The sequence below is a fragment of the Podarcis vaucheri genome, assembly GCF_965113315.1.
Source record: "Podarcis vaucheri genome assembly, chromosome: 4".
NCBI classification, from domain to species: Eukaryota; Metazoa; Chordata; class Lepidosauria; order Squamata; family Lacertidae; genus Podarcis; species Podarcis vaucheri.
Window position 1 is genome coordinate 48,281,254 of NC_138762.1, and position 24,372 is coordinate 48,305,625.

Below are 24,372 nucleotides of genomic sequence, written 5' to 3' on the forward strand. Positions count from 1 at the left end.
ACTTAAATAATATTTGTTTGCCATTCTCTTGTATGAACCACTTTCTACATCCAGTGCCTGACAGACATGAATGTTTATGCACTCCTGAGGTTGCAAAGCATTCCTATTACAACTACCTTCAGATAACCAAAGAGTGTAGTTCTGCAGATGCTATTATAGTGGCTACCATGGAGTCAACGCAGAATTTAAATGTGAGTTTCCTAAAATACAAACCCAATGCTATAGCCCAGTACAATCCTCAGAAGTCCTAATAAGTTCAATGGGACTTACTCCTAGTGAACCCCTCTGGCTTGTGTTGTGGATGAAATGCATATTAAGTAGACAATAATGTCTGATAAATTACTAGTAAAGAGAAAGTCTTTGGGTTGTATTCAACTAACTTTTGCTCAGAGTTGTTGGCATCCATCTGTCTCGAGAGACAATGCAGTGTACCTCCAAGGCTGAAGTCAAACCACTGCAGAATCACAGTGCCTGCTGTGGCTGCAGAGACCGGTAACTCACAACTGCTGTCTTCTGCATTGGTTTTGCTGTGTTAGAAGCACTGGAGTGACCTCTCCAAGGCACAAGCCTGGGCAGTGTGTATAGTGGCCTCCGCTCTTGGACTCACTGATGTGGTCCAAAGAAAAACAGAGCAATACATTTGGTACCAGCTTGGCTGCAGAAGTTGCCAGAAGAATTGTCCACTCCACTCTGAATTTGAGTAGTGTTTATTTCTTAGCCTTTTCCTCCCCCAAAGATGTCCCACAAGGCAGCGAGGTGATCAGAGTAGATCCATGGAAATTCATTGCCATGACTAATTTAGGTCCATTAATCTGAATGGTTCTACTCTGAGAAAAAGTTAGTTGAATACAATTCTGGCCAGCTTGAAGAATGAACGAAACTGAGATCTGCCAAAATAAACTATTTTGTGGGATTGAAATGTGTACTTTTACTTTAAAGAAGTGGTGAAAAATAAAGACATTGATTAAACTCCCATGTGTAGAGGAATATATACTATGATGATCACTAAAATGTTCTTTTGGATAGACATTTACATTTACAAACGATTTTCATTCCTAGCACTAAATTCCTTTAGCAAAATTCATTGGGATTTTCTGTACTTTCAGACAGCAATCCACATTGTCTCCAAGGAAATATTTCACTATATTTCTAACAATGCAAAGGAAGATAAAATCTTTACCTAATTTAACTATGTGGAACTGAGTAATTCCTAACCTTAATCCAGTACCTGTAATGGAAACGCTAATGCATTATGATTTTACTTATCAGAAAACAATTATTCAGTGCGGGAAAGCCATAAACTAACGTGGGCAATTCTCCATTATTGTAGATGTGACAATAGAAAGCTAACATTTATATATATATTTTGTGCCTGCAGCTCAATAACAGAAGGAAGCAAATATCTCAGAAGTTCCCTTACCAAAGACAGTGAGCTCTGCTGGGTCACTATCCCGTTCTCCCACCATATTGGTGCCAACACATGTATACATTCCAGCATCACTCTTTCTTGTGTTCGAAATCATAAGCTTTCCACCTCTTATCTATCAGGGGAAAAATGAAAAAAAGTCTAAGTTTTAGCACACTGTAAGCGGTTTCATATAACTAAAGATGAAAAGAAAAACACCAGTAGCAATATTTATAAATATTAGCAAATGTAATTACTATTTCTAAAGCACTATTCTTCATGTAAGATTACCATAATTTTTGCTCCATAAGACGCACCTAGTTTTTAGAGGGGGAATACAAGAAAAAAAATATTCTTTAAAGGGAGCGCTGAGCAGAGCCTGTCTGCATCCCAGGCTCTGCTCAGTGCTCCCTTTCACGAGCTGCATGGAGCGTGTGTGCGGTGCTTGCACAGTACGGTGTCACTGACGGGTTGCCCTTCTCCCTCCTTGGGAAAAAGCCTCCAAGAGCCGCACACACATTTTGCACGGCTCTTTAAAGAGAGCACGGCTCTTGCAGGCTTTTCCGGGAGATGGGGGAAGGGACAGAGCGCGGCTAAGCCAGAAGCTAGAACAGCGAGAGGGATTGCTGCGCAGCGCTCCCTCTCGCTGTTCTGGCTTCTGGGATAGCTGCGCAGCCTGCATTTGCTCCATAAGACGCACACACATTTCCCCTTACTTTTTAGGAGGGAAAAAGTGAGTCTTATAGAGCAAAAAATACGATATTTAAAATTTGTGAAAGGGGCGTAGCAGGACACTTTGGTGACCTCAGTTCTTTCAAATGTCTTTGAAATATTTGGTGCTTTTGGTCACAAAGGGATTTCACAAGTGTACTTTCACTGGACAATTGAAAAGGAACTTTTTTATCACCCTTCCACCTGAAAAATGCTTATGAAAAGAGGCCCAAGAGCATCGCTGTCCATACTGTGATTCTCCCACATTGTTATTTAGCTGCAGTGCTTAATTAAATGCTCCAATTTACCAGAAAACTCACACTGAGATTCACATTTTAGCAAATTGATCAATATTTTTTAGGTTCCCATTTCAGCAGGACAGACTTACACTGATTCTCTCTTCTCTGTCATCTATTCGGATTTTGTCTTTTTTCCAGTAGATAGTGGGCTCAGGATGTCCTCGAGGAGGCTGGCACTCTAAAATAGCTGGTTCACCTGCTGCCACAACAACATCTGTGGGATTTTGTCGGAAATCATCCCGTAGCACTGATACAAAAATAATATATAAATAAAAAAAGGAAGAAAAAAGAAAGAAGATTTATTATAACAGCATACTGGCAAAGAAAAAGAAAAAATCTTGGTCAAAATTTCTTTGGTGGCTATTTAACATGCATTATAAAAAATCCATCCCAATCAGCCACTATACCAGAAATAAATATGACTCCATAGGTGGCCGATTCTCAGCATATGAGTACAGGCTATGCATATGTATTTTGTAGCAGTATCTCTCATATAAATGCACACATACACACCCAGTTTCTCTTTTATTCTGCAGCCACACCTGCCAAGTGACATCTGGCCAATGCGATCTTCTGAGGACAAAAAACCCTAATAGTATGATTGCCATTCTGACACTAAATTCTTTTCATTAAGGAAAACAGCACGCTGGACTTTGCTTGCAACCTTTTGGAAATCCTGTGTGCCTGACTCTCAACTGGCACCTATATCCACAGCAGTCGCTTTAAAGTCATCTGGGCAAAAGAAGAGGTGACACACTACACAGTTTTACTTCTACTGTTTAATAATAATAATAAACAACAATTCATGAAGGATGCCAAGATCTAGATATACATAAAGTTATGTTGTTGTTTTTTATTCTCACTTATTATCTTTGCTGCTATAATTGTAAGAGAAAACCAGATGGGAGAAAATACTTGCAGGTTACTCTCAACTGCTGGGAAACTAGTTTAGGGAACTACCTTCTTATAGAAATTAAGTCACAGCACAGGGATTCGACTTTAGTGTTCAGAAATGATATCATTTTATCATTATTCTTCCATGCATATTTCAGTCTCTAGGTTAATTGCCACCCTTAACAACACAGAACTGAAAAGAGCTCCAAAATCAGCTACTAAAAATTAGGGCATCTCCTCTCTTGTAGTTCAACTATGCAAGAGGCTCATTACTGTTTTAATACAGATTTCACCTTTAGTGGAACAAGGGCCCTCTGAGAAATCAAGAAAAGCCTGTGTCTCACCAAAGGAGCAGTCTGGAACAGTTCAGCAAAAATGTTCACTCTTCACTTATAAGCAGATTTAATTTACTGCTTTTGCTGTTAATAAAATGTGCTCCATTTTAACATTTTGAACTGCACATTTCCCATTTTCGTGTGTTACATGCAAGGATAAAATTTATATGCACAAGGATTAGCCACTGAATGGGTTGAGGTGAGCCTGCATATAAATCTGGCTCTCAGCTACAGATATGGGTTTCTGCTTATCGTTTTAGCATTTTCAAGGCACACAGGTAAATCCTAAGAGAGGGAGAAACTAATTAAAGGTTAATTTAGTTTCTAATATAAAAAGGAGCTGTTTATGTACACCATGTCTAGACGCAGAAAATAAAAATAAAAGAATTGGCGTAAAAATCATTCTGGCAAGAACTCCACTTTCTCTAAAGGAACACATCTGGCAGGGTGAAGGGCATATTTCAGAACCCTCTTCCCACATTTTTCTTGCCTAAAGCTTCAAATGAAAGGCATCCTCTGGACTGGTGCATATTATACAAATCTTTCCCATGAAAAAAGCAAGTAAGATTTATATATTTGCATCTGTCAAGAATTCACATTTGATAGAAAAGAAAGAAAAGAGTGAGGAATAGTTAATTTTGGAGACAAAATAGAATGATGATATCCTAACACAGAAGAGCACAGAATGTGGCAAAGTATATCCAAAACACAGAAGTAAGAAATACACTATCAGAAGGCCAGCATATTCAACAATGACAATCCACAAAATTTTCCATTCTGTAATATTCCTCTGTGTATATCAATATACAAACACAGAAAGTTAGAAAATAATGAGGAAAAAAAGTTTATTTCACAAATGGAAGTTTAGTAATATTCAGGATCAAAAAGTACAATTTAAAAATTACACAGAAAGTCAAGCACCAATCCCAGCATGTTACAATACTGGAAACACTGATCTCTAAACTCTACTTGGCCTCTGGATTATTTACATAATCACTGGCTGCCCACTTTAGGATAATTAAATTTTAGCATCAGGGTATGCTTTTTCTACTGTCTTCTGTCAGTGATCAAGCAATCACTTTCTACTCACTGTAATCCTTGCCACCTGCCCCCAATCTAGATTATAAACCCCTTTGGGCTGGGACCATGATCTTTCTGCATTGTGTTCCATCTGAAAAGAGGAAAGGCAATCCTGAAACAAATAAGAAATTAACTAAAAAATTCCTTTCCAGTAGCACCTTAGAGACCAACTAAGTTTGTTATTGGTATGAGCTTTCGTGTGTATGCACACTTCTCATACCAAAAACAAACTTGGTTGGTCTCTAAGGTGCTACTGGAAGGAATTTTTTTAGTTCGTTTCGACTACGGCAGACCAACACGGCTGCCTACCTGTAACAAGAAATTAACTGCAGTTCTTTAGAATGTAGAAAAGGCATGTAATAAATAGCCTGATTATTGAACATTCATCCTGATTTGTTTGCATAATATTTCAATTTAGTGACCACTCATTCTGTTTGCAAGGAGCTTAGAAAACTTTACATCAAGCAAACTTTATTCCACACATTCCAGTGCATAATCCTGCCACTTTCCTTATCACAAAAAGTCAACTTTGCGGGTAAGTACAATCGTTGCACAAAAATGCCAAATCAACTTTAATCGTGCAACTTGCATTTTCTGGGATATAACTAAATCCTGGTAATATTGACAGCTTGGATCCATGGAATTTTGGTCAGTGAAATTGCACCGACCTGAAGCATATTTGCCCATTCCTAGTGAAAGGTCAGCAGGTTGTGTTTCAGGCTCCGCCCACAGTCTAACACAGGCAGAAATGTTTGGGGACAAAGGGCTCCCATAATTCAGTTTGAGAACTGATAAAGACAGTAAAACAGAGAAAATAGATCCTACGTCCCAAAGACTAGAGAGTACAAGACGATCCTTTGCAGTCATCATATTTTGGCAGGCCCTGCTGTCATTTCATTATGAATGGAAAACTACACTTTAGGTAGGCACAATTGCACTTTTTTCCATTCTGATAATGAGAGATCAGTAGGTTGGAATAACCATGGGCGGAATAATAGGAGACTGCAGGGATGACAGAGAGAGGACCTTTTGCGGGACCCTTTGACCAAAGGCTGCTTCAGCACTCCTCCACTGTTCAGGCAAGGCTGAAATATGTGAACTAAGTTTCTAGATTTTATATTCTATACAGTACCAGGTAATTTTTTCATACTAGGAAATCTGCTAAAATGTAGATTTGAAAAAAACACCCCTCAAATAGATCTTTAAATTTGATACAGTTGACATGTCAAACACAGTTCCAGAAGCTCCCCAAAGAACTGCTGTATAATCTGTTTCAGATATTCTGTCATTCTGTAGGAGATGAGAATAAGTGCACAGCTAAACTAATGGCAGTTTGGCCATTTTCATCTGGGATTGGAAACATCTGAGAGTAGGCAGAGAATCAGTCAAGGAAGTGATGATGGACCTCAACCATTTATTTCAGTCTCACACCGGATGGTTCAATGCAATACAATATTATGCTCTACAGCACACATACAATAATGCTCCAGACAAAATTTAATTGTGGCATTCTAGGTCTTTCTTTGATGAAGAATGCATATACTTCTGAAGTACCATTTCCCGTTTTCATTTGAAATGTAAAAGTTCATTAATGGTTGAAAGCTTCATGTTGCAACAGTATAGCGAAGAGAAACGCTTGCAGCTAAAGCACCTGCTGCAACAGGGGGGAAGGCTTGCTACCAAAGCAACTCCTCACTAAATATGCCAGTTTAATGCCCAAATCCAAACCAAGTCAAACTAACGTCTGTAAACTCTAGGAATTTTATACAAAGGGAATTCATTTTATCCTCTGTGACTCTGACGTTTTGTTTAAATGAGTCTGAGTGTTTTTTGGTGAAGTAAAAGAGGGGGTCATAATCATTAATATATATATCCATAGTGTAATCCTTCCTTCTACCATAAAAGCTCTCAGACCCCAAGAAAAGGGGGGGGGAACACATTTTAATAGGATTTACATTTACATGATGATTACAAATAACCATCTGTCTGCTTCTAGTTTTCAATCTGGTCTGTGTCCCATGAGTCCCTAGCCTATGGTCAAAGCAACTAAGCTAGAAGGGAAAAGTACAGCTCTGTCAGGAGATTTTGGATAATTTACATTCTTTTGCCACAGTGCCTGGTTTCTCCTATCTAGACAAATATATTACAGGGACTGTTTTCTAAATTCCATATACACACACAGACATCAACATTTAAAATAACAGATGTATTTTATACAATACACTGTTTTGGTCCTCTCATTTTATGAAACTGAGTTTTTATTCTCTATAATAAAATTGTCTCTAAGTATGATACTCTAGGTATGAACCAAACATAGTGGTTCGTCTCATTCTAGCAAACTCACCACTTTACTGCATAATATTCTAATAAATTAGAACAAGGTGAACTTTGCTTTGTTGTCACTCATGCGGAAAGAGAGCTTGGGAAACTCTGCTTGACAATTAGGCACAAAGGCAAGCAGTGATGGGAGAATCCCCTGTCAGATGATAAGTAGTCTCAAGCCATCTTTCAGGAGATTGCGATGGATCCAGTCCTCCTGTATCATAAAATCATTGGGCTATCACTTGCCCTCCTACCCCACAACCGTAAGCTATTGTAGCAAATTATGTACAACCCTCAGAGTTGTGTTTATTTATCCAAGAAAAATCAAAATGATTTCTATGGGATTTGGCACATTCCAAATCATTGTTGCTATACTGCATTTGCTAAGCCAACCCATGGTTAAATATGAATATGAAGGGTCCTGGAGAAGAGACTGTAGCAGCTTTGTACTTCCATGGTCCTTTTAACTCAGTGAGGCTAAACCAAAATTTGGCTTGATGAGTTGTCCAAACATGGGTTTAAGCTTACAAAAACCAAACCCAAAATGTTTGTCGCTACCAGCAGCTTAATTAGATTTCTATATTTACTTATCTTAATGTTGAACTATAATGGCAAATTAAGCAAGACAAACATGGGCTATGAGACCTGAAAATGCCTTCCCAGTGATATGGCCGCTACACTGCCATTGCCACCTGTCCCCCAGGGCACCAAGTTTGATTTATTGCAAGTAGAAAATAGAATGTCTCACAGAAATCGTCTCACAGTCTCAAAAACTTGTTTCTTTACTAACTCCTATCCCATCTATGCTTTTGGCTGATTATCTTTAAGACTTTCCTCCCAGCCAACACTCAGCTTTCAGCAGCTACAGAGCATGCTCAGCTCTCATTAAGCTGTTTTTAAAGGGGAGGGACCCCATTAGGTCCCCCCCATATGTTTTGTACTTTCGTAAATCTTGAGTATTGCAACATCTCACCTTCGGTTATCAGAAGCATGCTGTTTTTGGCTATACAGTGGTACCTTGGGTTACATACGCTTCAGGTCACATACGCTTCAGGTTACAGACTCCGCTAACCCAGAAATAGTACCTTGGGTTAAGAACTTTGCTTCAGGATGAGAACAGAAATCGTGCTCCAGCGGTGCGGCAGCAGCAGGAGGCCCCATTAGCTAAAGTGGTGCTTCAGGTTAAGAACAGTTTCAGGTTAAGAACGGACCTCTGGAATGAATTAAGTACTTAACCTGAGGTACCACTGTAGTTCTGTCACCATTCACTGCCCAAGTTTGATATTAGAGAAAGTGATGCTAAGAGTGTATACTCGATATTGTTTGTTAAAAACCTCTCACACTCTCATGCAAGTATTTATGTTCTATACACTTAGCTGAGACAGACTTTTATGCATACAATATCATAATTCTTATTTTCTTTTTCATATCTCTGGGACTAAAATAGTAACAACTGAATGATCAGATTGTTTTTATGACCTTCAATCCTTTCAAACTATTTTTTCAGCAAAATCATTCAAAATATCACCATCTGATTAAACACTGGGGAAATCCCTCATAGGCTTTCTGAGCCCTGCCTTACTTTAGAGAAGATTCTGTCTTCTTCAGTTGCATCAGGTGTTACAATCATATGTTACAGCCACTGGGAGTCAGTCTGTTAAATATGTCATCAACAGTTATGTGATTTAAGGAAGTTAACTTTCTTGCGCACACAGGTTTCTGCTGATGCTTTATTATTTCTGTTGATGCTCTCTTACTGCTGTCTGCTTTTTATTTTCCCCACACCAATAGGACAAAAAGAAGATCCTATACGTTCTTAGAATTCACTGTGTTCAACTGAATGCAAGCTGACATCTTTGTATTTTCTGGAAAGATTCTATTTGACTGTTGGATGATATGAGGAGTGGAAGTCTTTCTAATCCAGAATATAAAATATTTATGAGTAAACTAGGAGATGGAAAACAAAGTTATATGACCTATCTACGCTGTAGTGAAGCCCCTATAACCTTATCTCCCCCTCGCTTTTAGCCCCTAATGAATTCTGAATGCTGCAGTTAACATTCAGCAATCTCATTACACATCAGCCATAAATCTTCAAAGGCATCACTTTTGTTCTGACAACCAAGGAAGGGAGAGAAAAGCAATAAGCATTTCTGAGCATGCTTTTTGTTGATATAGATTTCTTTAAGATCAGACTGAAATTATTTTACATGCACTATGCATATGATAATGGAATGTTTTGGATCATGCTGAAAATATTTCCAGGTTCACAACAGACATATTTTTATTCTAATGTTGTTGAATACATTCCCCTTTAGCCAAACCAAACAGCCTAAATCCTACAATATAAATGTCAAAATACTGTTTTTTTGGAATTAAAAAATGGTTAATATTCCTTAATTGAAGAAGGCTTAATATAGATTTGTGAGCAATTTCAGAAAATATAGTATGTGTATATTTTTGTATCCCTAGGTTTGTATATTTTCAAACCTTGAGGTTTAACAAAAACAAAACAAACCAGTAAACTGTTCTTATCCAATGACCTTTTTCACTGAACCATGTCTACTGTTCGCACATGCCCCACATGTATAGAAAGAGCTTGGAATATACTTTTACATTAGCAGTCTACCAAATGGAGTTCAAAGAATAAGGTAATGTCAGTCTTCAGACTTTCACCTTAGTTTCTACATATGCCCCCAAATAAAACTGCTATTTTTTTTGACCTCCATACTTAGACAGTTACAGAACTTTGCAGAAGATGAATTAGTCATGGGTGGAGACAGATCTACATCTTTATAAATAAATATGATTTGATTGATGTATGAGGATCCTTTCATAAAAAAGAAAGATTTTAGTTTAAACTCACAAAGGTATTTTTAAAAATGTAGACTACATTATAAACTTATGTCCACTTCACTTAAAAATAAAATTCCAGAAACTAAAATTAGCAACATCTTCCATCTTTTGTCCATCTTTTAAACATATCCTCATGGCATTTTGATGCTAAATTACTTACTAACCAATAATCTGTGGAAGCCATTTTCACAAGCATTTCAGAATATGTTGAATATACTGCAGACATTACCAGGAAAAAATAATATGGGATGCTATGAAAGCAGTAGAAAGAGAATGTTGTATGGCAGAAAAAAATAAGATGTCTAAACAACACACTTAAACAGCAACATCTTTACATCTTGAATTGGAAAAATTAGAACATTACCATAAACAAGCTGGTTCCATAAAAATTAGGAAACAAATTAAAGACATATGTGACTTCTTGGTGAAGATTTGACAAACCGAACATCTTCTTTTGGTTGCTCGCCAACAGAGATAATTACATGGTGCTTGATGATAGCCAAGCTTTAAATCTTGCTTAGTAAATTCACTCTTGAAAAATAGAGTGAACAAGGGATTAACCTCTGATGCTTGGAAAAAGTCCATTTCTATTCTGGGAGACTGAGAAGCTGCAAGGAACCCAGATGAGAGTGAGTGACGTAGAGTGGAGGAAATAAAATTGTGCCCCCAAACCATCCAACAGCCCCCAAGGCATAAGCCTACCTTTCTCTAATTATCTTTATGGCTGCTTTAAAGGTTATAGAGGTTACCCGTCTGCCAGTTGAAGTTTATATCCAGTATGTGAGCTTCTGTCTGGTTTAAGAAGAGTCGATCATTAAAAGATTGAAGGCATAACTAAAAGCATGCCCTAATTTTAGCAACCAAGAAAGATTTAAATGGAGTTCTGATTGCTAGAAATTCTTATTTTATTTTTAACTCCCTGTTTTCTCAATGAAAGTGTTAACTCCAAACCAAAAGTAATTTTCCTATGTCACATTTCCCCCTGTGGGAAAGAATGTGGATAGATAAGAAATGCTGTGGACATCTTAAGATGGAGACGGGAGACAGAAGTTTTTAAGGTGGAGACTGTGAAGATCTTAAGGTATCAATTGAGCTTTTTATAAGACAAAGAACCACCCCCCCCCAGTATGGCAAATACATCATTTGACACTCCATTGGCTATTGGCATCTTGCAGCAGTTATTGGAGGAACAATGAAAATAGATCAGAACTGTAATTGATGAAAATGAACCAGCAAAGAATGAAAAGGAAAAGGGACTTAATGAAGACACAGAGGCTTTGGAGAACATTATCGATAAAGGATTGCCAGAATAGGAGAATAAAATGGTAGAGTTGGATGAAATGGATAAGTCCTTTGCAAGGGTATCTAGAAGACTGAAATAGCCAAATGGCAGATGTTGGAGGAGTGGAATGAAGCCATGGACAGAGAGATGAGGAGACATCCTGAGCTGGCAGAGATAAACTGGAGAGAGAGCATTTGGTGTACAATTTGGAATGAATTCAAAGGAAAAAGCTATCAAGGCTTTGGTGTTTTTCTTGAAAAAAGAGTGGATAGATACTTTATTCGGCTATAAGCCCACGAGGTAAAAACCAATCAATAAATAAAATAGTATTTGAAAAAAGAGTGGAAGTAGTGCAAATGGAAGAAATACATTTTTAAAATCAGGATGGAAAACCATGGCAAATATAACAAGAAATGGGATCAGAAGATATGGAACTGGGTGTGAATTGATGAATACACAATAAGTTAAACAACTATGGAAAATTATTTTAACATATGACCACAGCAAAGATACTTCTGTGAACAAAAATGAAAAGATTTATTATTGTTTAATATGGAGAAGTGGTTGTTGAAGATACTGGAGGCAAAACTGCTATAGAAACTTTTATTTTGCTGATATTTATTAATAATAACTAAACAATCCTTTATGGACTTTTGGTGTGGAATGGAAAATGAATGAATTTGAGATATTTGGGCCCAAAGAGTAGGAAAGCATTGCTTAGCAACCACGATAGGGAGGTGGGCCTCAAACTTGATGAATCAAAAAGTAGAGTACAAGTCGGAACGGATCCCAGTGATCTTTTTAAGTGGGAATATTAATTGAATCTTTTACATTTGCAATTTCCAATAGTTTCACAGAATCCTTTTAAGAGGTTAGACCTAATTTCAAAAGGAACATTTTCATACTTAAGCATAAACAATATTCTGTAAGGTCAAGCAAACCTTACAGATATGGTCGAAAATGGTATAAATTATGCCTTTTCTTATTCGTGTTGTCTGAAATGCGTAGCATGTTATCAATCTACACAAAACTGTGGTAAGTAAATGTAATAAGGGAAACATTGCAACGTTAATGGTAAAGTGTATTATACTTTGTCTGGTATCATTACGCTGTTAATTTCTAATACTGAATTATTATTATTTTAATAAGCATCCTTGAGAACCCGTTTTATTGTTTGTATTTGTTAATATTTTGAAATTCGGTAAAATACCCACCCACCCATAATGGCAGTAGCCAATGACTACAACCTCCCAACCATATTCTATTCAACATAGCTGGTCCAACAAACATGCATAAACATTTTGCATCCTAAGGAATATTCATTGGGAATGGCACAGTAGCCAATGTTAACTTAAGGAGAAAAATGCCTGCAGTCCAGTCTTCCCCAACCAGGCACCGTCCAGATGTCTGGAGCTACAATTCCCATGCTTTGGCCATCTTGGCTGGGGATGATGGAAACTGTAGTAATACAGAACATCTGGAGAGCCCCAAGTTGGAGAGGGATGCATTGGATAATTCAGTCGGTAGAGCATGAGGGTTGTGGGTTCAAGCCCCACATTGGGCAAAAAAAAGAATCCTGCATTACAGCGAGTTGGACTACATGACCCTCAGCTGGTCCCTTCCAGCTCTGCAATTCTATTATTCTAAGGCTGCTGAAGTCTATTATCCATAACTTGTTAATATAAAACTCTCTCTTAAGTCACAGTAATACAACCACAAAATCAGAAAGCAGTTGTTCTAAAGGGAAAGACTTAAAAACAGTTGAATCTATTTTCTTGTTATAAAAAAGAATATGTCACAGTGCATTTGTTACATTACCGGCTATATTATTTACAAACAACACATTTTATTAAATCCACAAAAGAATAATAGCAAATAAATCAACATGTCGTGTCAATGTAATAACAACATTATTACATCTATTAGTAAGCATAGATATGTTGGTGGGCTCTTAGCTGAGGGACTTCATAAAATGAATAATATTCTTTCTTAAACAATATAATTAACTCTTAATGAACCTTTCCCTTTTCCCAGTAAATTCAATTTAGTCTAATCCTTGGGTTTATGGTAATGTTGAGCTCATTAAAATGTTACTTAAAACTCATTAAAATGCACACTGAGAGGTAACAGCTTCATTACAGTAATATATGGTAAAAGAAAAAAAGAATGCTTTATTATCATTTAATTGTTTCCAAAACTGAATACATTTGCATAGTGATAAGGTTCACAGGATACTTTAGATGGTACTCAATAATTAAGCAGCTCAGTAATTAAAAATGCATTTCTAAAAATAATTTTATGTTATTGCTTATTCTTGGTTGTTTTTCCAATTAGGAAAAGTAGCCATATCAATCCAGCTCATGAAATTGGGTGGAACAGATAGACAAGAAGACGAGATTAATTTTTTTTAGTTTCAGACAATGCGTATTTTTGTTCCATTTATTTTCTGTTCATAAACAGCACTTGAAGAGTAGTTACTGTTACATTAAAAGGTAAGGTATGCATATTCTAGTAAATGAGAACAGCCAAGTATTAGGCATTTACTTAAGTTGGGGAATTGTCCAGGAATTGTCCAGTAATGTAGAAATGCATTACAGTAACACCTGATGCAGACTTTTAAGTGCAAGATGCGCCATTGTTTCACTATAGATTCAGAAGGGCCCAGGTTTAATACCTGGCATATTTAGATAGTTTGGGAAAGACCCATGGAGAGTCACTGATAATTAGTGAACACAATACTGATGAGATCTCTAGCACACGTGTACATACACAGACACAGACAGACAGACACACACAGTTTTTAGATATAAACCACCAAGAGGTTCTCAAACTTTTTTTCTCTGGGCAACACCTTCAGAATAAAAATTTGCTTATGCCACACCGAATTTTTAATTGATAAGAAATACATTGGAAAACAAAAAGAAACAACTGCCAGCAGTGCTTGATTTATAACACAGAATATGATCTTGAAACATCCAGAAAGTATAAAATGCAGCTACATCAGAACATGCATCATTCCCAACATATAATTATAAACGAGCACCTTACATATGTATAAAACCCAATGTGAAGGGTGAGCTGACTTTTGCCAGGTAATCTGCATTCAAAGCATAGAGCTTGAGGTGGTTAAGATACAGCACAACTAGGGCCCCCTGGCAGACGAGAGTCCATGCCTGCAGAACCCCCATATGCTCACCAGTGGGCAGCCCAGTGAGTGGTAGTCATGCCTGTCACTGCTTAGTGTAATGGTCAAAAGGGATTGTGCTCAGGATGGGGATCATAGAATAATAGAATTGGAAGAGACCATGAGGGTCATAATCCAACCCCTTGCAATGCAACAATCTTTTGCCCAATGTGAGGCTCAAACCCAGGACCCTAAAATTAAGAGTCTCATGCTCTACCCACTGAGCAAAATGGGACTGGTAGCTCCAATACAAAACAAATTAGCACCAAAGTCTCTAGAAATAATACGATCCACGGCTGGTTCACAGTTGCTTGTTACTGGCCTCAAGAGGAAGTGAGAAGTTAATCTTTGCCAGCCAGAATAAGGCAGTTGAGGTTTGAGAGTATTTAACACTCTCTGTTATGCATGGAAGTGAACTTCAAAAATGCTCCTCGAACTATCAACTTCTAGCATCTTGTTAAATGAATGCAGGCATGCTGTGGGCCCAACACTGTGAATTTGGTTCAAATAGCTGAATATAGCATAAAATGAAGACAGGAGTGCCTGGCGTGCTCTGGTCCATGGGGTCACGAAGAGTCGGACACGACTAAACGACTAAACAACAAAGCATAAAATAAGATTATAATTGGTTAAATAGTTATACGTGGATATGGAAATTCTTTTCTGTCTTTAATAAATACAACAAAATTAAGAGACTATATGGGACCTGAATTTTAGGAAAATGAAGCAGTAGGAGGACAGCAAATTTTGTGTGTGTGTGTGTGTGTGTGTGTGTGTGTGTGTGTGTGTGTGTGTTATAAAACTCCATAGATTTAAACACTGTTATATTGTACAGTAAATCAGGTTGTATTTCCAAAATCTCTGTTGATTCGTTTTTTTAAAATGCCTGCTCTCTCTCTGTAGAGATTTCCATTTCCATTTCTATAATCTTTCACATTTCATTTTCTGAGCCTTTTGAAAAGAAAACAAATAATATGCCTCTCTAGCCAAGTAAACAATCTCTCATTTTATCTTTATCGCACATTCCTGTAGATAAGTTATGTCATTTCTTTGGAGCCCAATGTGAGATGCCTGTAAATAAATAAGCCAGATGGAAACTAAGTAATTGGAATAATAAGTATTAATGTCGAAAACTCTCTCCATTGTATTTCCATGTATTCATTGAGCAAGGTTAAATGAGATACCATAAATACAAACTAGAAGATAGATGATACATTTGAAAACAAGTAATTGCATATTATACTTACTAGCTTTCCCCTATGTAAGCACAATCTAAATTGAAAAGCCAGGAAAACCCTGTAAATAAATGGAAGACAAAAGCAACTAGAGACTCAATTTTTAACTGATATTTATGGCAGGGCATCATTACATAGTCTGAGGAGCCTTTGCTTCACGCTGTATACATATATAATAACTGTTTTCACATGATTTGCAAGATTATGATCCAGAGCTATATTGTTCATTTGCAAATATGTTCATATTTGAAACACGCAACGAATTGTATAGATGCTGTTTTAAATATAACTATGAAAGTGGTCTGGAAAGGGAGAATCAAAGAGAATACTAAACAAACAAAGAAGAGGGCCAGTAGGGAATAATGAGCATCTGGGCAACCATAGTCTGCATGAGTGTGAACAAAGTAAAAATACACACCAATGTATAATCAGACCACTGCTGCTGTTAATAATACATATTATTCCACAATAAGGTTCCAGAATCTTGTTGGTGGGTAAGCGAAGAGTTGATTTACATGATCAGGTAATAACTAATTCATGTAATGATAATCCCATCACACACAAGTTTCCTCCCACTCCCACTGATGCCCCAAACACGATGAAGAAAGTCACAACAGAAGGTCTAATGTACAATGAAAGTTTTTAATGACTATCACATAATTGTAATAATGGCCAAGATCCAAATTGTTATTGTATGCTGCTGTTGTTGGGCTTTGAGAAGCTAGTTTACAAATCCCAGTCAGCAATTATGTTTATGGGTGCCCTTGGGCCAGCTGCTATCTCTCAGCCAAAAGGACCTCACAAGGTTGTGAAGAGGATGAAGCAGGATACACTGCTTATAGGAAGGATATAACAGTTAAATATTGAACTAACCAATGCTGAATTACTCAGCTGACAGACTAAGCACATCCTTGGGGCACTAGCAAAACGGGGGAAGAAAAAAGAAAGAGAGAGAGAATATTTTGTTGGGAAAAAATGACACCTGATATTTCAAAAATAGCATCAGAGTAGTCATCATGGGGAAAATCAGAACTTTATAAGACTTCCTTACACTCCACTACACAATTATATTTTATGCTTTAGTATTGTTTTTGAGTACATACAGGGGGCACCATAATCTTTTCAGTGCTTAGGTCTTCATCCAGCCCTGGAATTAACTAAAACTTTGGTTATGTTGATAGTGCAACACTATGCCCAGTACAAAGTCATAATCCTTAACAAAATCAGAAGTCCCATTGACTTTGATGGTACTGTATATACTAAAGTATAAGCCGACCTGAATATAAGCCGAGGCACCTAATTTTATCACAAAAAACTGGGAAAACTTATTAACTCGAGTATAAACCAGTTCACCACACCACAAACCTCTCCCCCCCACGCCCTTGCTTACCTAGGGTGCTGCCGATAGGCAGAGGCTGGTGGCGGCAGCGGCAGAGGAAGAACAAGCAGCCTGAAAGGGCTGCTTTTGGGCTGCTTGTTCCGCCGCCGCCGCCGCCACCAGGGACCCTCACTTGAGTACAAGCCGAGGGGGGCTTTTTCAGCATAAAAAATGTGCTGAAAAAGTCGGCTTATACTCAAGTATATACGGTACTTACTTCCAGCAAGTATGTCTAGGTACTTTATGTGGGACTGCAAGGTGTGACTTCAGCATATGTTTCTTTTAATCTAATTAGGTCATTCCTTTTGCCCATTTCTTTTAGAGCTACTCTTTGTCTGCTTCCTATACTTCCTAAAGGAAGACAAATATAATGGTGGTGCTTCATTTTAAAACTAAATATAACTTGTTTGCAAACATCTGAGCATATATTCATAATTGGAAATTGGAAATTGTTTTAAAACAGGAAGCTGACAAATCTTCCTATAAGTTAAATTAGCCACCTTCCAGCAGCAAATGCCAATAGTAGGCACAGCAGTTTTTTGCTTGAAATTGGTATGTCTACTTTCAGGCCAAAAAAGTTCAATTAATTCAATTAATTCCCAAAATACATTTGGAAAAGTATTCAACAGTTAGAACTTAATCATGGAAGAATATGGTGTAGTGCACAGTACTTAACACCAAGCACTAGGACTCCAAATAAGGTCTGGTATTTCCTGCCAGCTTTTAATTTAAGCTCCAGACTTCTTTGCTACTGCCTCATGCTTCCATTTTCCTTAATGTGAACTGAAGTCACTTGGCTTTCATCAGCTTCCTATAAAGTGGAAAATCTGTCAAAACCTGTTTTTAAATAGGGGAAGGTGGGAAAATGAAAGGAATTTGTGCCAAACAACAGAGAGAAGCAGTCTGGATGTTTTTGCTTTCTCCTACTGAAAACGCTAACATCACCTGTCCTCCAAATCCCTGTGCTCCACCCCCTAAGGATTGTTGTTAGTAAAAGAAAGCAGTCTGGCCCACCTCCTGACGTCTTTAATTGACTTCATAGTGAGTGTTATCAAGAGCTAGTCAAGCAGTGCTAATGGTGCCTGCAGATTGTTCACACATGGCATCGCTGGCATACGTTGGCCCTTAAAAGGACTAATAGGACAGTGTAATCTCTACTCAGTGTGTGAGCAAGAACCAAGGGCTATCTGGAAAAACAACAAATAATTAGGCAGGGCTCTTCTCGGACAAAGGCAGTGTAATAAAGACTACCTTGAAGCACAAATACTAATTCTTTAGCAACCTTTTATCACAGTACAAATGCTTTTAACAAAAGTGTATAATTGTATGGTTTAAGCTGAATTATTTTCTGTAATTAAGTATTTTTACTGTTTTACTTGATCTAGGGGGGCAGCTGCCCTCCCTCCCCGGCTACGTCCATTACGACAAGCAACACCACCTCTAAATATCTCAAAATTTCAATTGGGCATATATGGGTGGAGACAATCTGCTAGGTATCCTGGTCCCAATTTTTTTAGGGTTTACATGTCAACAACAAATTTTAAACATAGCTTGTGGATTGAACTGAGACAAAGAATGTTTAGCACATTATGACCAGGATCACATGACACAATAAAGCTTGTTCTAGAAAGACCACCCAAATGTGATGGCTTCTGGAAAGGAATTCACAAGTGTTTGTGATGCTAACCACAAAGTGCAGTCACATTTTGTTGACTACAGCTCATGATTAGTGAAGAGAGATTTTAACGCTAGTGCTCTCCAGAAGCATGCAGACTGATATTGTCTCATTTAGCTAGGTTCTGACATATTGTGTTGTGCAGACCAGGTCTAAATGTATTAATTGGTTTACCAATGCCAGGATGTCTTCATTATCAACAACTGTTTTGTGAATTACCACTGTTAATTAGGTACTTATTACTATCTGTACTTTTCCACAGTTTGTTAACAGTTGCGGTCAGAGAAAAATAATTCTCCCCAATCCTCTGGCCAAAGACTTTTTGTACTCCTGCTCTGGAAGTCCATTTGCCCTTCTTGGGCAGATGGCTTTGTGGGTGGGCCTCAGGCCTCCTCTGGGAACTGGTCTATTGCAGGCTGGATCGTCCTCCTACTGCCAAATTGGCCCATGGCAGCAGGAATCTATAGATGGCATTCCCCTGGGCGTGGGACCAACTGATCAATAGCAGTGCCTGGTCCCGTGCCCAGAGCAAGGATAAATGCCTGGCCTGCTAGCCATTTCGACCTCTCATTCACCATGCCGGTTCTCCCACCCACCCAGCCTCAGATTAGGGTTTATGCTGATGGTACAACCTTGCTATGGAGAATGTTGGTTGTTGGATTTAGGGGCTGGGCAGGATTTTTTCCCATCTAGCAAACTGGCACCGCTATTTGGGTTTTCACCTACCTCATAGCAATCATCTCAACTTTGTAAGGCGGATAGAGATTGGTTAAGCCTAGTCTTCGTTGGAGGGGAGGTTGTAGCCTCCGCCTGTCCCTCCACGGGTAAGGGTATTCTGTTAAAAGGATCTGGGAAGAGTGGCTCCTGTCCAATACCCAGAAGGGTATATTACACCAATACTGCTTTTATTAAAGAGCATCCCAGAATTTAGCTAGAGCTATAAAAACTTTCTTTCATATTTTATCTAGTAGTGCTATATATTGAATGTCCTTGCTTTTGCTAGTAATACTCTGAACTACGTACCTGCTTTGCTAGCCCTCATTTTCTCCCCCAGGGACTTTGCCATTCACAAGTTTCCAACTTTACAAGGACATTGAAATGACCAAAAGGGGAATGCAAAACATCCAGTAGTGAGGTTTCAGTGTAAGTCCCTGAATCTTCTGGCCAACAAAAGGTGAAGGGTGCTATTAGGGAGGATTAATGGACTGCTGGGAAAAGAATTGGCTTATTTGCATTAATCTTTATGATTAAAGATGGAGCAGATACCACTGTTACACAGTATGATACAAGTGTGCCGTAGCATTACAGCAAATCTCTAAAGGAAAGATTAGGGAACATTGTGGGAATTCCAAGCCAAGTAAATCACCATGCCTGAGGAATTTAAATAGGCCCTTAATGCAAATATAGCACAAGCAATATTTAAAGATGTATATAGTTGCCAATATTACAATGAAAACTGAAATTAGAGACTGATGAGCTTCTCGGTCCTAATTCAGGAGAGGTTGAGAAAGAATATAATTAAGGAGAAAATAATGTCCTACTTGGATAAGCTTAAATTGATAAGGTCAAACCTCTGTGAAAAGAAAATCTTGCCTCTTTGAGACATCACAGTTCTTGGAAAGAGTTAATCAAACAGGATAAAAGAAGGTCTTTTTCAAGTAATTTACTTGGATTGTCAAAAGCCGCTGATGAGACTATTAAGGAAAATAACCACAGGGTAGGGAGGTAAAATCCTGTTGTGGATTAAAAATTAGCTAAGTGATAGGAAACAAAGACTTGTAATTAATGGCTGCTTCTCAGAGTGGAAAGAAGTTGAGTGAAGCACTCCAGGGATCAGTATTGGGATAAGTGTTCAATATACTTAATAATGGTTTCAGTGAGCAAATCAGCTGAGAGAAAGGGAAATTGAGAAATAACACAAAGCTTGTTTATAGCTCTGAAGGATAAAACAGACTGGGAAATTCTAAAGGACAAATACAAATAGGGAATCAGCACAACAATGTCAAGAAAGGACAAGGTAATGTACACTGGTAATAATGATTTCACATCTTAGTATATATTAATTAGCACGTGGGGAGGAACATAATCCAAAAAGGAAGAAAGCGAGTAAGTGAATGTTTTAAGAAGTGAGCTCCCTTTTCGTAGTTACATAGGTATAAAACTGCTTATATTTGTTAACAGGTATTTACTCCAATCTAAACCTCTTAACATAACTAGGTTCATATGTCCAAAGAAACCTTGGGCATTCCTCAAATAACACCATCAATAACAGCATCCGTTCCTGCCATGCCATAATGAAAAATAGTTCCTTCTAACTATTTTTCAAAGGAAAAAAGGTGAAAAAATCCCAATGGGGGAAAAATAATAATCCTAATTTAAATAAAAAAATTCCTTCCAGTAGCACCTTAAAGACCAACTAAATTAGTTCTTGGTATGAGCTTTCGTGTGCATGCACACTTCTTCAGATACACTGAAACAGAAGTTGCCAGATCCTTCTATATAGTGAGAAGGTGGGGAGGGGTATTACTCAGAAGGGTGGTGGGAATGGGAGATTGGCAGATAGTTGAGATGCATGTTGACGACTCTTAACGACTGTAATAGGTCTTACAGGAAAAGGCAAGGAGTTTTTTTTGTTGTTGTTTTTTTACTATGGCAGACCAACACGGCTACCTATCTGTAACTGAATCCTAATTTAGTCATGCCATAAATATCTCTTTAAATCCTGACCTGGTTGGTTTTGTTACCTCATACAAATACAAAATTTGGTGTATATTCTACAGCAAAGAAACTGGATCAGAACCTGCTGGTCACTGAATTTCAACCAATTTATTCTTAAAGTAGGAAACTATTAGAAAGAAAAAAAAGGAATATAAATTGTGAAGAATTGGAAGAACGAGATGGGATACCTTTAGCAGGAAAGAACGTCTGAGAAATATAAAATGCGCCACATGGCTATGTCCAATTCAAATATTATATCTATATATATGTATGTGTGTGTGGTGGATGAATTGTATTACTTTTATTATTCTATACTAGCAGTGAAACCTTGTCTTTGTATTGTGTATTATCTACTGTACTTTTTCAGGAACCAACCTCTTATGAGCTGTGATGGTCATTCACTACACCAACCCGGTTTATATTTACATCATTCACTACACCAACCCTGAGTCTTTTACAACAGCCTGGAAGTACAATGTTATCATAGTTTTACAAGAGAAAATTCTAGAAAATCACATTGTATACTATTTTGGATGTTAAGCCCAGGTGTGGTTCAAATGTACTATAAACAAATAAAATGTGTTGCCCACTGACATATGCTTATCTCCATTAATATCCATGATATTTGTTTCATTATTAGGATACAGTATGTATGTTTTTAAAGACCCCCCACAGCCTTAGAATGGGCCAATAACAAGCATAAGGATAAAGGAATCTGCCTTCTAATGAGCCAGAGCACTGGTCCATCTAATTCAGTACTGTCTACTATATTGACAGACAGTGACTTTCCAGGGTTTCAGATAGGACTCCCTGCCACCCACCCGTGCTCTACCCGAAGACACCAGAGAATTAATCTGTGGTTTTCTGCCTGCTCCACCACTGAACTACTTTATATATCTATGCCCCCTTGGAGAGCCAAGTAGACATAGGCGGCTGTAGAGGCTCTAATTCAGGGGTAGGCAACCTAGGGCCGGTGGGCTGGATGCGGCCCAATCGCCTTCTCAGTCCGGGACGCAGACGGTCCGGGAATCAGCTTCTTTTTACATGAGTAGAATGTGTGCTTTTATTTAAAATGCATCTCTGGGCACAAGATGTAGGTCACAACATTATGATGGAAGATTGGGAAAAATTATGGAAAACCGATTTAAAATTTACAGATTGTTCCCTATTGAAGGAGAATTACATGAAGATGATGTATAGATGGTACACAACACCACTGCAGTTAGGGAAAAGGTACAAAACTAGTTCAAATATATGTTGGAAGTGTAAGGAAAAGGAAGGGACATTTTATCATATGTGGTGGGATTGTAATTAAAAAAAATTGAGAAATGATATACAATGAATTGAAGAAAATGTTCCATTTAACATTTGTTAAAAAACCCGAGGCATTTTTGCTGGGGATTATAGGGAAAGACCTGCCAAAAAAGCTGAAAAACATCTTCATCTATGCGACAATGGCCGTGAGAGTTCTGGTAGCACAAGGATGGAAGACTGAAGAAATCCCAACCAAAGAATCATGGCAAGAAAAATTGACGGACTATGCAGAACTGGCAAAACTGACATATAAGCTACGGGACAAGGATAACTGTGACTTTAAAGATGAGCAGGAACCCTTTACAAAGTATGTGAAGATGCAACAAAGCGAACTGGACTCCTTGGCAGGTTTTGAATAAACATTCACAAACTTTTTATTGATAATAATCAGCTAAATAGTTTGAGGTTCTATACAATTTTGTAACATGCAGAAAACAGCAGTCTCAGAGAAATGGGGGGGGGGAGAGAAACAAGGATGATATGTTTTTGGATAATACAGTGGTGCCCCACAAGACGAATGCCTCGCGAGATGAAAAACTCACTAGACGAAAGGGTTTTTCGGTTTTGCATTGCTTCGCTAGACGAATTTCCCTATGGGCTTGCTTCGCAAGACAAAAACGTCTTGCGCTTTTTTCTTAAAGCCGCTTGAAGAGGCGCAGTTGCGACGGACTGTGCTTCGCAAGACGAAAAACATCGCAAGACGAAAAGACTCGCGGAACGAATTATTTTCGTCTTGCGAGGCACCACTGTATGTCTTGTTTTAATTTTGAATAAAAAAACTTTTTAAAAAGCATTTAAAATGCATCTCTGGGTTATTTGTGGGGCATAGGAATTTGTTCAGTCCCCCCCCAAAAAAAATATAGTCCCCCCCACATGTTCTGAGGGATGGTAGACCAGCCCACGGCTGAAAAGGTTGTTGACCCCTGCTCTAATTTGTTCATTGATGGGAAGCTAGAATTTAAGCTATGTTTGAAAGGGCCTTATCTCATATACTCCCTACCCACCCACCCAGAATACTTTCTAACAGCCAGTGCTATTTTTTTTCTAGAAAAAGAACTGGCTGAGCTCACCAAGAACACCTGCCCTGTTCTCTTAGAATGGCAATGGCAGCCGCCTGAGAGATGCCAGATCTGAGTTCTGGCTGAAGAAAAGCCCTGCTAACAGCCTACTGTAAGGTAGTAAAAAAATCTTCCTATTTAGGAAAGCTTTTGAAGCCATGTCAATTGTTGTATTGTATTTAAATCATTTTTTATTGTCACTGTATTTATAATATCTCTTCCCTTCCCTGAGGTTTTAGTGGTTTATAGCTGCTTAAATTTAATTGTTGCTGCTCTTAAATTACTTTAAAAGTTGGGGTCCCTTCCAATTCTACAATTCTATGGATCTATTGTTTTGATTGATTATAGCCCGCTAACATATTTGGAAAAGTAGAATATAAATGTTTTAAATAAACACACTGCTTATAGACAAGTAGCATCTGCAACACTAAGCACGTGAGGTAAGAGCATTTTGAATGTTATGGAGCACAGACATGGGTAAATGCGTTCCAGGTGGGGCCCATCATGTTTCAATTGGTCCTGAATGTTTATTATTAAATGAATACTAACTGGAGTCCATTCTTTGTCATTTCATAAGAGTTCAATATCAAGATTACATAGTATTGTGACATAGTAGAGCTCATCAC

At 38.0% G+C, this 24,372-nt stretch overlaps 1 protein-coding gene across 21 annotated transcripts in view; it reads right to left on the reverse strand.

Moving 5' to 3' along the window:
* ROBO2 (roundabout guidance receptor 2) overlaps window positions 1–24,372 on the reverse strand; it is an 810,838-nt gene that overhangs the window by 156,321 nt on the left and 630,145 nt on the right. For all 21 annotated transcript variants that reach the window (XM_082220702.1, XM_082220695.1, XM_082220699.1 and 18 more), the window contains exons 3-4: window positions 2,505–2,662; window positions 1,421–1,541 (exon numbers count right to left, since the gene is read on the reverse strand). In XM_082220702.1, the coding sequence (XP_082076828.1) occupies window positions 1,421–1,541; window positions 2,505–2,662 (279 nt within the window). The remainder of the gene's footprint in view (window positions 1–1,420; window positions 1,542–2,504; window positions 2,663–24,372) is intronic.